The sequence below is a fragment of the Eutrema salsugineum genome, unplaced genomic scaffold (assembly GCF_000478725.1).
Source record: "Eutrema salsugineum unplaced genomic scaffold, Eutsalg1_0 scaffold_2, whole genome shotgun sequence".
NCBI lineage: Eukaryota > Viridiplantae > Streptophyta > Magnoliopsida > Brassicales > Brassicaceae > Eutrema > Eutrema salsugineum.
The window spans coordinates 19,783,833-19,798,881 of record NW_006256829.1 but is presented as its reverse complement, the minus strand read 5'-3'; the positions used below and the strand labels follow the sequence as shown (position 1 = coordinate 19,798,881).

Sequence of the window (15,049 nt, the reverse complement as noted above, 5' to 3'; positions counted from 1 at the left end):
GATTCTTCTATAAGTTGTCAAATTTTGAGGGTGATCAGACGGTGAGAAGTCTTTGTCTCTCCATGAGAGTTCTGACGGTCTGCATTATCCAAAAGAGTCTTTTGTTGCAATTTGTGCATCTTTATCCCAAATTACCTGAAAAGTCTTTTAAAATCCGAAAACATAGAAATCCTTTGAAAACCTTTGGAAATGGAGTAAAAACACCTGTAAAAGATATTAAAGTGATTCATAAAAATGGTCAAAATCCGGTGTTATCAGGCCCCCACTCAAAAATCTGTACCTCGGAGAGCTAAGGCTTCCTCTAGATCGAAGGTGAAGTTTGTTGGTAAGGCCATTGATCCAGACATCAACTACCTGGAGCAGCTTGAGAAGCTGAAGATCAAGCCAACTCCAGCAATCGATTACTCTACTCTTGAGATGCTTGAAATCAGAGAAGATGTGATATGGTATCTTGATAAGTTTAGAATGAGATCATTCATAGAGTAGAGTTTTCCAACTTATGAGAGCCACACCAGAGAGTTCCTTGCATCAGTGACCTTGTGCTACAAGAAGAGAGCTGCTCCTAGAGCTCTAGATGGCACACTTTCCTTCTCTATTGGAGAACATCTCTACTTTTTTACCATTTTAGAGATGTGTGATGTTTTGAAGCTGTCATATTGTGATGAGATTGCTTTGGAGAAAGATCCAGATGAGGATCTATGGAGATTGATGGGTCATGGAATATATGACAAAGAAAGATCCAAAGCATCACTTCTCTTTCACCCTGTTGTTCGATATGTGCATAATTTGTTGGCACACACTATATTTTTCAGAGCCAACCAGGCGAATGTGCTCAAACCCGTGCTGGTGACACTTTAGTTACCTTTCACAGATCATCCAAGGATCCCTTGCTTTGCTTGCATCATTGGCAATAACCTAGTGAAGGTCAAGCATGAGATGCTTACCTCTGAGTATCAGGACTTCTCACCAGCCTTTGGGAGCATCATTACTTCGTTATGATAGCAGCAGGAGTTGATTTTTCAGCCGAGACATCTCTTAGGGAAGATTCGTTCGGTCTCTCCCTATTCTCTAGAGACAGGACTATTTCCAAGGCCAAGATGGATCCATTGGATTTTCTTACAAGTTCTGCACTAGTACTTCTCAGTACAGGGCTCTCCTACAATCAAATTCAGTGCCCCGAATCCGAGATGGAGCGGACCCAGGATGGAGAGCAGAGACTCGCGATTTATCACCATCTGTCCCACTCCTCTCTTTGACCATGAAGCAATTTTTGGTGGTAAAAGCTGATATGTTCATAATTTGCATCATTTAGGTTGCATAAATCATTCCAAATTATGTTTTATTTCATGCATTTTAGGTCCTTAGGGTTTGTTTTAGAACTTAGGAGATGCATTAGGTCCCAATGAGTATATTGCATGTTTTGAGTGTCTATCAGGTGAATATGGAGCTGAAAAGATGAATCCAGGAGGTGGAATGGTGAGCAAAGCTTGAAAAAAGTGGAAAATTGGGTCCTGGGAGATTACCGGCCATTCTCGCTGGCCAGGAAGGTTTTACCGGCCACTTCCATGTACCGCGGGAAGCTTTACCGGCCATTTTCATGTACCGCGAATCAAGTCTCTCGGCCAAAATCTCCGGGTGCAGACACGTTTCCGAAATCGCCCGTCCGGGGAACCTTCCGGTCAGATTCAGCTATCGGAGTCTTCATAAAAGTTGGAGATAATTGAGTCAAGAGTTCATAACAGTTGGAATCAAGGCATTTGGACCACAGAACTGAAAGATATGGTAATCGGAAGACGAACAGGTCTCGCACTCATTCCGGAGCAATCCGATACCCCTGAATGATCGCCTGTCCGGGGAGCCTTCCGGTCCGATTCAGACGGCGGGTGCTTCATAGAAGTTGGAGAGCCTTGCATCACGGTCTCTTAGCAAGTAGAATCGTGGAATTCGGACGCGTGAGCAGAGAGATAAGCTTGTCGGAAGGAACCCCAGTCTCGCAGGTATTCCGGACCGAGCAGATCAGTTCTAAAGGATGCGAAGGACGGTGCACTTCCAGGCCGATTTAGTTTCCGGGTCCTTCATGAGAACCATAGACATTTGAGTCTTCTTTCCAGAACGTCCAAGAGCATTCAATTCGGATCTATGAGCAGAAAGATACAGTCTCCGGAATGGACACATGTCTAGACGCCTCTCTCTGGTCGTGTACATGCACTGCAAAGATGTGCCCTCCAGGAAGCCTTACACTTCCCAAGCACCGAAGCTTTCTTCACCAAAGTTGGAGATAAATGAGTCCTCTGTCTTCTGCAACCGAAATCATTCAATTCGGACAAGTCTCATAGGAGTTACACTCTCCGGAATGCGAAGTGGTCTAAGCTGCTCTGGATGCTGCGAGTTGGAGAGGAAGGAGACCAAGCCGCAGCAACACTCGCAAATCACTCCGACTTGAGCCTGCGACCTAGGTGCAATAGAGACCAACCCGCACAGTTTGTACATTCCCCAGAAACCGCCTTAGCCCTGCGAGTTGGAGAGGAAGGAGACCAAGCCGCAGCAACACTCGCAAAACACTCCTACTTAGGCGTGCGGCTAAGACAAGGCGATTCAGGCTTCACAAGACAAGTCTTCATCTACTGCGACTTAGGTGTGCGACCTGGGACATACTGGACTGACCCGCAGGATTTCCACTTGACCCAACTGAGCCGGGTCAGTACCCAGTTTGTCCTGGGCTGACCCGGTCCATTAGCACTAGGTATATATAGTTTTTTGGGAGAAAAACCCAAGGGGATCATCCTCTACTTAGTTTTCTCTCTAGTTTTCTTTCCTTTTGAGTGTAAAAACGTTTTTGATTAAGAGATATCTGAAGGGATTTGATCATTCCAAGTCTGTTTCTTATCATCTCATCATCTCATTTCTACTTCTAATCATGATTAACATCATCTCTTGCAAAAGATTAGATGTGTTCTTCATGATTAGTGAGTAGTCATCTTTTAAACTTCTAGGTGTGTAGATTAGGGTGCTTAGATGTTTGATTGGTGATATTTAGGGTTTAGATTCTCATTCCATTTCCTTAGTTAGTTGCTCCTAATGCCAGATTTCCTTGGGAAAGTGAAACCTGGGTTCATAGGCATTTCATGCACCAAAAGTGTTTGATGAAATGCCTGAATGAGCTAACTTAAGGGTTTATGCCTTTTTCATCATGGGAATGATTTGTTAAATGCATGAATGACATATTAGAACTGTTTCTTAATGCTCATTGATTCATATTTCACAAATGATGATTTGGTTTGAAAGTGGATTAGTGTAGAGATTAATGCCTTCATGAGAGGATTAGTCTAGATTAGAGTTCTAAGTTGAAATGTTTGAGATCATGTGATTGCTTGTTATGTCTTTCTGTATAAGATTCAGTCTTCTTGGTTGAGAGATTGTTTGGTCACTTATTAGGCTTGATGCATTATGCTTGCTGATTGCTTGATTATATCTAATGGTTGTTAGACTTGATTAAGTGATTTGCAAAGGGATTATTGTCATGGGAATGAATTAATCTGATTAAGAAGCCTAGACTAAAGAGTAGCAAGTGTTGCATTATGTTCTTAGCATCATGATTCAATATCTAAAGCACCCTAATCAATGATCACATCTAGAGGTTTAGCTTTTATCATTTGCTTAATCACCATCATCTTGTTTTGTTTGCTTGCTTAGTTCATTAATCATAGCTTGTTTGTTTCTTGTTTTATGCTTTCTTGTTGCTGGTTTCACAAAACTCATCTTTGATTACTTGACTTAAGAACCTATCACATAAACTAGTGCCTAACTACCACACATATGGATTGACACCCCTTATGCTACTTTGACAAGGGGATTGATAACCCATCTAAGGCTTTAAAAACCTTAGTTATCAAAAGCGAAGAGAGAGGTAGCTGCAAACAGCAGGAGACTTCAGCCTACACCATCATCATCCCGAGCCAGTTCCTCCCACACCAGAGCATCCACTAGGACCGATGCAGACTTTCCAGCTTTGAAGAAGAAGTTTGATCAGCAGGAGATGATCAACAAGCTCATGAAGAAGTTCCTGAAGAAGAACCACAGGTTTGATGATGACTCCTCCGCCACAGAGAAAGACGACAACTAGAAGACATAGGCGCTTATCCACACCTCGCCATACCCATGGTTCTATCATCATTTTCTTTTCTTTTATTTCAGACTCTTTTGCTTTGATTTACTATCTTCTCACCAACTTTTTCACATTGGGGACAGTGTGATTTAAGTATGGAGGAGGATGTTTATCCGTACTGATTTATTTTCTTTGTTTCTTATCTTTTCTGCAATTTTTAAAATTTTCTATGCTTATTAAAAGACCTTGAGTGTTTTTCAAGAATGTTTGACACAAAACTATGATGAGTAAGACCCATGTGCTTCTAGACTTTATATGATAGTTCTTTTTGTGGTTAGTACTAGACTAGGCGGTAGCTAGAGTACATGCACTACGAACTCCCACCAGAGGATTTCTATTCATGGCGATCTTTTCTGCGAAATATACTAGCTCATTTTACCTGAATTTAACATCTAATTTTCTCATCAATGGTTTTAGGCAGGCATCATGATATACATCTAGGACATCTTTACCTTATTGTCACCACTCTTTGTTGTCCTAGATGGCCAGTTCATCTTTAGCTGGTACCACACCCTTAACCCAAACCTTTATGTTCAAATCTCATGCATTCTCTCTTTAGTTTGTATCGACATATATGTGCAAAAAACGCCGGAGAGGGAGGAACAACATAGTTTTCAGTTACTCAAGAGAAAGACTAAAAGAATTTGGGAAAGAGGAGTATCAGGAATCCTATCAAGCTTAATGGTGCCTCGAGAAACTCATTCATAAAGGTAAAATTCGTGCTCCCTAAGACTCTACATCTAGAGGCTGTTTCCCCTTTCAAAAAAAAAAATCAAAAAAAAAAGAATGAAAGAAAAGGAAAACAAAAGCCTAAACGAATCTAGGATGACCGAAATTATTTGGAGCAAAGGCTACAAATATTCATTTGTGGAGTATTGGTTTTACAACCTGGACAAAAATCTAAGTCTGGGGGAGTTATGGGGAGAACCTGAAGGAACGAGATCAGAAATCTTAAAGGCAACGAGAACGTGACTGAAAATTATGGATATCAACAGCTCCATCCTCTTTTGCTGTTTTGCATAATATCTTGTCTCTCCAAAAAAAAGTAACCCTAAACACTAAGAACCTCACCCTAAAAAAAAACCATTTTGAATACCTAGCCTTGATTGCCTTACTAAAGTCCCTTTTGGTGAGAACCACTTGAACTTATAATGAATGTAAAGAGCTAGTTGAGTGGAAGATGTGTCTAAGTGCGTAGACTTTCGCATGATGGATCAACGGACTAGTTATGTCTGTATTTTGGTGAAAATTTTCTAGACTATACCTGATCTGAGCATAATGACTTTAGTTTAGAAGTATGGTCTCTGAGATATTGTTAATTCCTGCAATTTCAAACCTCTTTTCTGTAGTTATATCTTTTGTTTTGTTTGAAGACAAACAAAGGTTTAAGTCTAGGGGAGTTGATAACACCTGATTTTGACCACTTTTATGAATTACTTTCAATATTTTATGCAGGTGTTTTCACTCAGTTTTTAAAGTTTTAGAAGTGCTTTCCATGTTTTGTAGTTTTAAAAGACTTTTCAGGAAACCTGGAGTCTTGGAGTGCATTTTGGAGCAAAAGTACATTTTTGGATAAATTCTGGCTATCAGAATTTTGGACACCAAAGAAGACCTTCTCACCGTCTGATCATCCCCAAATTTGGCGATATCATAGAACATACAACCAGCTTTCCAACACACTTGGAATCAGTGCAATCCAACGTTAGATCTCCATATATCATCAATGCATTGAAGGTTAATCAACACACTTCAGTCAGGGACAGAAGCTCTCACCTGCGACAAAACTACCCCCCACCACGGCTTAGCCCCTCTCACCCGCAGTGAACCAGCCTCATAAGCCCAACTAAGGCCCAAGACACTTCCTGCACTCATTTTACAAGCCTTAGACGCCCAAACTTGTGGAAACACTATAAATACTTATTATTAGGTCTTTTGTAAAAGTGCCTCTTTCATCTCTTTGTGAGAGAACTTCATATTAATTTTAGGTTTTACTTTTGCATCTGTAAAAGCTTTTCATCGCCATAAACTGTCTTCAATAAGAGAAGTTTTTCTGCAATTTTTGTTTACTGACTTTACTGCTTTGTAGTTCTTAAACCGATGATGATATAAATTTCAGTCATGTCTGAGTAGTCACCGAGTTGGGTGAAGGAACATCAAAGGGGATCTCATGTTCGATTGACATCTAAGTTTTAAGGTTAAAGGATTTAGTTTTTAAATGATTCTCCCATTCATCCAAATCTCAAAGCGGTTCTCTGGATTGATCACCCAGAGTCCAATCCAAGATTAAATCTGAGCCACAAGATTGATGTATCTGGGTTACCTGAACTAGATCTTATGGACGTCACCGTCGTAGAAGACGAAAGCTACCTACAGAGGATACGTAAGCCGAGATGGATTCCGATCTTAAATGCATGATCTTATTATGGCATGAGAACCAGAGTTAATTGCCAAGAATAAGTGATTAGATGATTAGGCTTACTAGATTTGGCTAATATTATAAGTGTCTATCCTAGTTTCAGAGTCATAGAAAATCCTTACCTAAGTTCCCTTTATCAGAGAACATGAACCATAAAGATGAACCCTAATTCCAGCGCCGTTTTTCATATAGTTTTCAACCGATTTTTAATTCAAGCTTTTTAATTTTCTACTTAATTAGGTTTAGTGACAAACCAAAATCTTTTTTTATCTGATTAGGTCTACGATTGTTTTTAGCATCAGTTAGATGTTCTCAATAACAAAATTTTCTACTTGGTTAGATGTTGTTTCGTCTTCTTTCTTACTTCTACTTAATTTTATCGACAAGATTAATGTGTGGGTTTAATATCTTTCCTTGATGTAATAGGCTGATTTAGTTACTATGGGTTAGACCCAAAAACACTAAGATCCGTTGGGTTTGTATTTTTTTTTTTCTCATGCATTTATTTATATTGAAAGCCAAAGTAAAAAAAAAAAAAAACATAAAACATGTCAAGACAATAGCGAGGTTCTTAGACAGGTGATCGTGCACCCTTTAGCATCAGATTCAATGATATGTCAACTCTTCTTTTTCTGAGAAAAATAACAAATAAAAGTAAAGCTTTGGGGGTTTAAAGTTGGCTACGTACACTTCTAAGTTATTCTCTATAATAACTTAGTGGGTATAATCATAAAGCTTCTTTATGCAAAGGAAAGATATGTATGCTCCTTTTCTTCAATTATTATATTATTATTTAAATTATCCTTTTTTCGAAAAAAAAAATATTGCATCTATCTGATTCTGATCGTGGTGGACAAAAGACATGAACCCTTCTTTTGTTTTATAAGCCTATAATTAATTTCAGTCTTACAACTTGTAAACTTCTTCTTCACTCTTTTTTCTCCCAATCCCAAAATTTATCTCTCTTTCTTGCATCCTAAGTTAGCTCCTCTCGGTTCCTTTTGATCTTTCCCTAAAATGCTTCTCAATTATTTCCTCTTTTTTGTTCTCTTCTTCGTTTGCTTCAACAACAATCAATCATGGGGTTTGATGAGTTCGAACCAACAACCTCAATTTCTCAAGCTTATGAAAAACTCTCTTTCCGGAGATGCTTTGTCCTCTTGGAATCTTTCTGACACCGCCAAGACTACTCACTACTGTAACTTCAGCGGCATAAGGTGCGATGGACAGGGGCTAGTCACAGATCTTGATCTTTCCGGCTGGTCTCTCTCAGGGAAATTCCCAGATGGTATTTGCTCTTACTTACCAAACCTCCGCGTCCTTCGTCTCTCTCACAACCATCTCAATAGAAGCAGCAGCTTCCTCAACTCTATCCCTGAGTGTTCTCTGCTTCAAGAGCTAAACATGAGTTCTCTTTATCTCACAGCCACACTCCCTAATTTCTCACTGATGAAATCTCTAAGAGCCATCGACATGTCTTGGAACTACTTCAGTGGTAGCTTCCCAATCTCGGTTTTCAATCTCACTGGTTTAGAATATCTCAATTTCAATGAGAACCCAGAGCTCGATCTCTGGACTCTACCGGAATATGTCTCGAAGCTCACAAAACTCACACACATGCTTTTGATGACGTGCATGCTTCATGGTAATATCCCGAGATCAATTGGGAATTTGACCTCACTTGTTGATCTTGAACTTAGCGGAAACTTCCTCTCCGGCGAGATTCCAAAAGAAATCGGAAATCTTTCCAACTTGAGGCAGCTTGAGCTTTACTATAACTATCACTTAACCGGGAGTATACCAGAGGAAATTGGTAATCTCAAGAATCTTACAGATATAGATATCTCGGTTAGCCGGTTAACCGGAAGCATACCGGAATCAATATGCACTCTTCCTAAACTCCGAGTGCTTCAGCTCTACAACAACAGCTTAACCGGTGAGATTCCCAAATCACTTGGCAACTCGACAACCCTAAAGATCTTGTCTCTCTACGACAACTACTTAAGTGGTGAACTCCCGCCCAATCTCGGATCTTCCTCCCCTATGATCGCTCTTGATGTCTCAGAAAATCGCCTTTCTGGTTCTCTTCCGACCCAAGTTTGCAAATCCGGTAAGCTTTTGTACTTTCTTGTCCTACAAAATAGATTCTCTGGTTCGATCCCTCCAACTTATGGGAACTGCAAGACTCTTATACGGTTCCGAGTCGCAAGAAACCGCCTCGTGGGAGCTATTCCACAAGAAGTTATGTCTCTGCCTCATGTCTCAATCATCGACTTGGCTTACAACATCCTATCCGGTCCAATACCTGAGTCGATCGGAAACGCTTGGAATTTGTCAGAGCTGTTTATGCAGGGTAATAAAATCGCCGGAGTTATACCTCCCGAGATCTCTCATACCACTAATCTTGTGAAGCTTGATCTCAGTAACAATCAATTGTCTGGTCCAATACCCTCAGAGATTGGAAGACTCAAGAAACTGAACTTACTTGTGCTCCAAGGAAACCACCTCGATTCTTCAATTCCCGAGTCTCTTTCTAATCTCAAATCTCTGAACGTTCTTGATCTATCCAATAATCTCCTCACTGGGAGAATCCCTGATGACCTCTCCGAGTTGCTCCTAACCTCGATCAATTTCTCTAGCAACCAGCTCTCTGGTCCTATCCCTGTATCATTGATAAGAGGAGGTCTAGTAGAAAGCTTTTCAGATAACCCTAATCTCTGTGTTCCACCGAAAGCTGGTTCATCAGATTTAAAGTTTCCAATATGTCAAGAGGCTCACAGCGAGAAGAAGCTGAGCTCGATCTGGGCGATCCTTGTCTCTATCTTGATTCTTATTCTAGGGGCCATCATTGTTTACCTGAGACTACGATTGAGGAAAAATAGAGCAGTGATAGAGCAAGACGAGACCTTGGCGTCTTCTTTCTTTTCCTATGATGTCAAGAGTTTCCACCGCATAAGTTTCGACCAAAGGGAGATTCTCGAAGCTCTTGTGGACAAGAACATTGTAGGCCATGGTGGTTCGGGTACGGTCTATAGAGTAGAGCTTAAATCAGGAGAAGTAGTTGCGGTGAAGAAATTATGGAGCCAAAGCAGAAAGGACTCAGCTTCCGACGACAGAATGCATTTGAACAAGGAGATGAAAACTGAAGTTGAGACGCTTGGGAGCATTCGGCACAAGAACATCGTCAAGCTCTTCAGCTATTTCTCAAGTTTGGATTGTAGTCTTTTGGTATATGAGTATATGCCTAATGGTAACTTATGGGACGCTCTTCACAAAGGCTTTGTTCATCTCGAGTGGCCCATTCGTCATCAAATCGCTGTTGGAGTCGCTCAAGGATTGGCTTACCTTCACCATGATCTCTCGCCACCAATAATTCATCGCGACATCAAATCCACAAACATCTTATTGGATATAAACTATCAGCCTAAAGTTGCAGACTTTGGCATTGCAAAGGTGTTGCAAGCTAGAGGGAAAGATTCAACCACAACCGTCATCGCCGGCACGTATGGTTACCTGGCCCCAGGTGATATCTAATACCTCTATACACCTAGTGAAACTTCACATTCAAATATAAAAATGGAAATATAAAAACTATGAGATATTAGCTAATATGATCACCATTGTAACTTGATAAAAAAAACTATTGATCAGAATAATAATTGTTCATATATGGGTTTACATTAACAATTAAAATTAAAAATAGAGACTATGTTTATAAAAAAAAAAACGATTATGCTAAATACGATAATACATTTTTGGTGATGTTAGTTGTGTGGTAACCGGTTTTCAGAGATGCTATTTCCAATTTCATCTCTTTTCAACAATTCTTGAAAATTCATGTGATCGTCTTTTTCGATTTTACTACAAGTTTTTCTGTTAGCCAATTAATGATATGCATTTGCTAATCACAGAATATGCATACTCCTCCAAAGCAACTATCAAATGCGACGTCTACAGTTTTGGGGTGGTGCTAATGGAGCTGATCACGGGGAAGAAACCGGTGGATTCATGCTTCGGTGAGAACAAAAACATAGTGAATTGGGTGTCAACAAAGATTGACACAAAAGAAGGATTGATTGAGACAGTAGACAAGAGATTATCGGAGTCATCCAAAGCCGACATTATCAATGCCTTGCGTGTGGCTATCCGTTGTACGAGTAGAACTCCAACAATCCGTCCTACCATGACCGAAGTCGTTCAGCTTCTGATTGATGCCGCGCCTCAAGCAGGACCCGGCATGACTTCTAAATCCACAACCAGGATTAAGGATGCAATATTATCAGATAATCTCACACAAACGAGACTCCAGTCATGCTTTCTTGGTGAAGAAGTGTAGCAACAGTTCCTATAACCTCTAAACAGATAATGTATTTATCATAGATGAAAACAGCTTATATAGTCTTTTAATCCTTCTATGTATTTAATATCTATCCTTTGAAGACTTTGGTTATTTCCGGTTATTCTTCTCCGATTTAAAATTATCGTACACAGGAATTTTGAACAGCTGCTTCATAGTAACGCATAGAATCTAAATGTGTATGTAGACCCACTAATGAATCATAATAATTCACAAGCTCCTTTTTTCTTCCTTGTGGACTTTAAATTCGTCATTCTTCTTTATTCATCGGTGAGTGGATTTTCTTTTTTGATTGCATGGCATGGAAGTGGATTTTTTATTATGATTTTTATAAACCTAAAAAGGGAAAAGTTAATATATAGGCTATATATTTGTATATATATTCATCAGTATGATCCGAATACGTATGGTCGATCGATGAGTCCCATCGTCATATTTGTCTCTGTTTATCAGCAAAGGGACAAAAGGAGAAAGCAAGATACTCATTTTTATTCGGTTTATGTATTTTAAATTGTCCAAAATAGTACAAAAAGGCAAAGTAATATAAAGGAAAAATTGTTATAATTGTTATAAAATAGCAGCGCTGCCCTTATTGCGTTTAGATGGCTGACTTAGAATAGACTATTGAGTTTAGATGGTTTGCAAGATCTACTTAGCATTACATTAATATGTTATCATCGCTAGTACTTTTGCTTGCTCCGCCTTGACATTAGGTTGCAAACCGTTGTTCCTTTTTCTGTTAAATATTAGAACAATTTTTAGGTTCATTCCTAGAAGTAAACTAATTTATTACCCCCCTTCTATTATAACCAATCAAAATATGCTATATAAAATTTAAAGTGAATTAAAAAAATAAAAAAATAAAATAGATAAAACAAATTAATAGTAAAAAAAATCAAAATTTTAATTTTTAAATATTAAACTATAATCTCTATACCCTAAACCATCTCCAATATATAAAAGTGGAAGCACTATTGGATACTTGGCAGCTCTACGATTAAAGTTGGTATTTAGCTATATTATTAATTCTTTTAATTTTAATTGTTCTACTATCTCTATTGCTAAACGCTATAATATTTCCTAAAACACATTTGCATCAACAACATCTGTCAAAACAGCAAAAGAAATGGATCCAAGAATCCTAGATTTCAAGTTCGTCAAGTTTAGTGATATTCACAAAGGCAAAATGAATTTAGATTTCTTGATAGGCAAGTTTGTTTAATTCGTAAATTATACATTGGATATATAGTTTGTGTGCGTTATTCCAGAGTACTAACATGATGTTTTATACCTCAGATGCTATTAGGCAAATTGTGAGCATGGGATGTGGAGATCTTGAATGTTGGAAAGAGACAAACAAAGAGGCTTTCTATGGAGATCCGTGATACAGAGTTAGCATTTACATTACGTATCTATCACCACTGCTCTAAATCCTTACTAGTTATGTTTACTATCCTTTTCTCTCATTTTATTTATCATTTTCAATATAGAAATGTTCGACTTAATTGTGTTCTTTGGGGACAATTTGCTGAAAATCTTGAAAGTGTGGCTCAACATGTAAATGATGTTGTGATCGTTGTTGTTTTACGTTTTGGAAAGTTAAAATTTTATCAAGGTGTTTGGAGTGTTGGCAATTGTTACAACTGTTCGATGGTCATTACTGATCTAGTGTTCCCAGAGAGTTTTGCTTTTAAAGAGAGGTAAAACTACTTATTCCCTTGTTTTTATTTATTTCTTAAATTTTCTATTCTGATAACTATGTAATATAATCTATACAGATTTCCAAAAGATGGTTTAACCCTGACCTATACCCATCCAAATCAGTTGACTATTGTCAGTTCAGTATCAGTAAGGGACGATTTCTTCTTGCATAGTCCTCGAAGGACTATTAGCGAGATTATTGCTGCTTCTGAGGTAAATATATATTCTGTCAGTTCAATTTATATAAGTTATATTTGATTCTAATATCATTATGCACTTTCAAAGGTTGTCAAATGTGTTACCATGGCCACATTTATGTCTATAGACACTGAGTTTGGTTGGTATTACATGTCATGCGGAGCTTGTGCTAAAAACGTTCTCCCTCATGATATGGACTACTTAAAAGAACTGTATCATGGGATAACTTTTAAGAAACAATTGTGGCAGTGCAAAAAATGCATTGAGGATGTTGAGAATGTTTATCCATCGTAAGTCTGTTATTGTTTTTGTGCTATAGTAATGTTTTCACATCTAATTAATTTAACTTATCCTATTTCAAATGATGACAGGTTCATGTTGACATTCCGTGTCATGGATAATACTGGTGAAACCAAATTTCTCTTATTTGATCGAGAGGCAAAGGAACTTGTTAACCAAACTGCTGCTCAGTTAACTCAATCTGTTAATGAGGTTCATATTTCTACTGCATGTTTCCATGACCGTTTCTGACTTAATCTATTTCAATTTTATTAAAATCTTCTTTGTTTAGATTCAGGATCTAGATGTCTTGCCCTTGGCTTTGAGCAATATTTGTGGTAAAACGTTTCTCTTCAAGATTACAATTGCAAGTTCAAATATTGTTTTCAATAGTGACACATACAAGGTCATCAGTATAATTACACAAAGTGATGTGGTTAAGGAGTTTTCTGAAATCTCTACCCTCAGGTAAAGTTATATCATTTTGTTATCACAAATTCTTTAAAAACTACTTCTTTATTTTTTACAATACATTACTTTTACTTTTCGTAGAGCACTCCAAGTATCAAGATAGAGAAAAAAAGCTCACAATACGCTTGATGAAAAGGTATAATTCTATATTCTATTTTCTTATATTCATGTGTAATATTCTATAATAGTTTTGTTCTTACAGATTAATTAATGTGTTATAGGTTCCTCTAATGATTATGGATGATGATGATGCTGAAATTACACCTATATCTAAACGCAAAAGCAATGAAAATATGGAAGTGATTAAGGATACTGATGAGTATTCAGCTGCAAAGAAGAAGTGTTAGGATGAGAAAAATGTTGAGACTAATCCAAATACTATGCCTCTTAAGACCGTGAAGACGGAGAAGCCATGATTTAAGAACCAAAATCAGTTATTTTAACTATTTTGTTATGCCTTAATCATCTGAATAATCTTTTCTTTTATCATGGTTTTTTATTTTACTTTGCTTTTGGTTCTTAATTTTGTAATCGGATGGTTATTATTTATCATTATTTTGTTTTCATTCATTTTTTCACACGCTTAAATTTTTATTTTAGTATGTATATTGTTTTAGTAATTTAATAATTTGCTTTAAAACTTCACATGATCATCATTAAAATGATATTATTGATACATTAAATAGTACTTAAACATAATAAGCTTATAGATAATTACAGCCTATTAAGGTATGTGATAACACCGTATTTTGACCACTTTTATGGATCGTTTTGAAATACTTTTTCTATGTTTTTAATTGCTTTTAAGTACTTTTATTACGTTTTTCTTGTATTTGTAGTTCCAAGAATCTAAAAGCTTAACAAAATGGATAGAAAACCAGATTTCAGCTCAGAGTCAAACCGTCAGAAGTTCACCCTTGATTGAAGGCCTTCTCACCGTCTGATCCAGCTCAAATTTGGAGATCTTAAAGATGGAAGTATCAGCTTTCCAGCAAACTTTACAGCTTGGCAATCCAACGGTTCAATAAAAAGATACGCGAAGAGCAAGATGTCCCGTAAACCATCCGGCAAGCATTTCCACCCGCGGCCAACAGACCAATGCCCGCGGTCAGAAGCACCGCGACCGCGGCGAGCCACCCATTTCCCGCGGTCGCACTTATCCCGACCGCGGCCAGCTAACTCCGACTTTGAAGGCCCATTTCTGAAGCCCGTATCATTTTTCCAGCCTCAATTCCGGAACCCTAGACACCTGAGAGTATTGGAGACTATAAATACATGTCATTTAGGTCGTTTTTAAGAAAGAGAAGAAAGGAGATGAAATACTTTACAGAAATTTTACTTTAAGCTTTGTTTTTAGGTTTTAGGGAGAGAGAGATTTGTCTCTTGAACCCTTGTTCTTTCTTTTACAATTTCGGTTTCTATTCTACTTTTTAATACTATGTTTTTGATTTCGTTCATCATG

The 15,049-nt window shown here is 38.0% G+C and overlaps 2 protein-coding genes across 2 annotated transcripts; both read left to right on the top strand.

Annotated features, from left to right (window-relative positions):
• Positions 1-7,519: 7,519 nt before the first annotated feature.
• LOC18017475 (receptor protein-tyrosine kinase CEPR1) lies at positions 7,520-11,043 on the top strand. The gene is made up of 2 exons (XM_006402190.2): positions 7,520-10,104; positions 10,493-11,043. The coding sequence occupies exons 1-2, from the start codon at positions 7,599-7,601 to the stop codon at positions 10,915-10,917; spliced, it is 2,931 nt and encodes a 976-aa protein (XP_006402253.1). The 5' UTR covers positions 7,520-7,598; the 3' UTR covers positions 10,918-11,043.
• A 1,545-nt stretch (positions 11,044-12,588) lies between these two features.
• LOC18017474 lies at positions 12,589-13,934 on the top strand. Its single transcript, XM_024155643.1, has 6 exons — positions 12,589-12,638; positions 12,717-12,852; positions 12,925-13,127; positions 13,209-13,329; positions 13,409-13,522; positions 13,809-13,934. Exons 1-6 carry the CDS (start codon positions 12,589-12,591, stop codon positions 13,932-13,934), a joined length of 750 nt encoding a protein of 249 aa, XP_024011411.1.
• Positions 13,935-15,049: the final 1,115 nt, after the last annotated feature.

Bases quoted from the DNA above. Each gene is read 5' to 3' on its own strand.
- LOC18017475 (XM_006402190.2), top strand. From the start codon at position 7,599: ATGCTTCTCAATTATTTCCTCTTTTTTGTTCTCTTCTTCGTTTGCTTC. The intron at 10,105-10,492 runs GTGATATCTAAT...TGCTAATCACAG, and splicing joins GTATGGTTACCTGGCCCCAG to AATATGCATACTCCTCCAAA.
- LOC18017474 (XM_024155643.1), top strand. From the start codon at position 12,589: ATGGTCATTACTGATCTAGTGTTCCCAGAGAGTTTTGCTTTTAAAGAG. The intron at 12,853-12,924 runs GTAAATATATAT...GCACTTTCAAAG, and splicing joins AGATTATTGCTGCTTCTGAG to GTTGTCAAATGTGTTACCAT. The intron at 13,128-13,208 runs GTAAGTCTGTTA...AAATGATGACAG, and splicing joins GTTGAGAATGTTTATCCATC to GTTCATGTTGACATTCCGTG.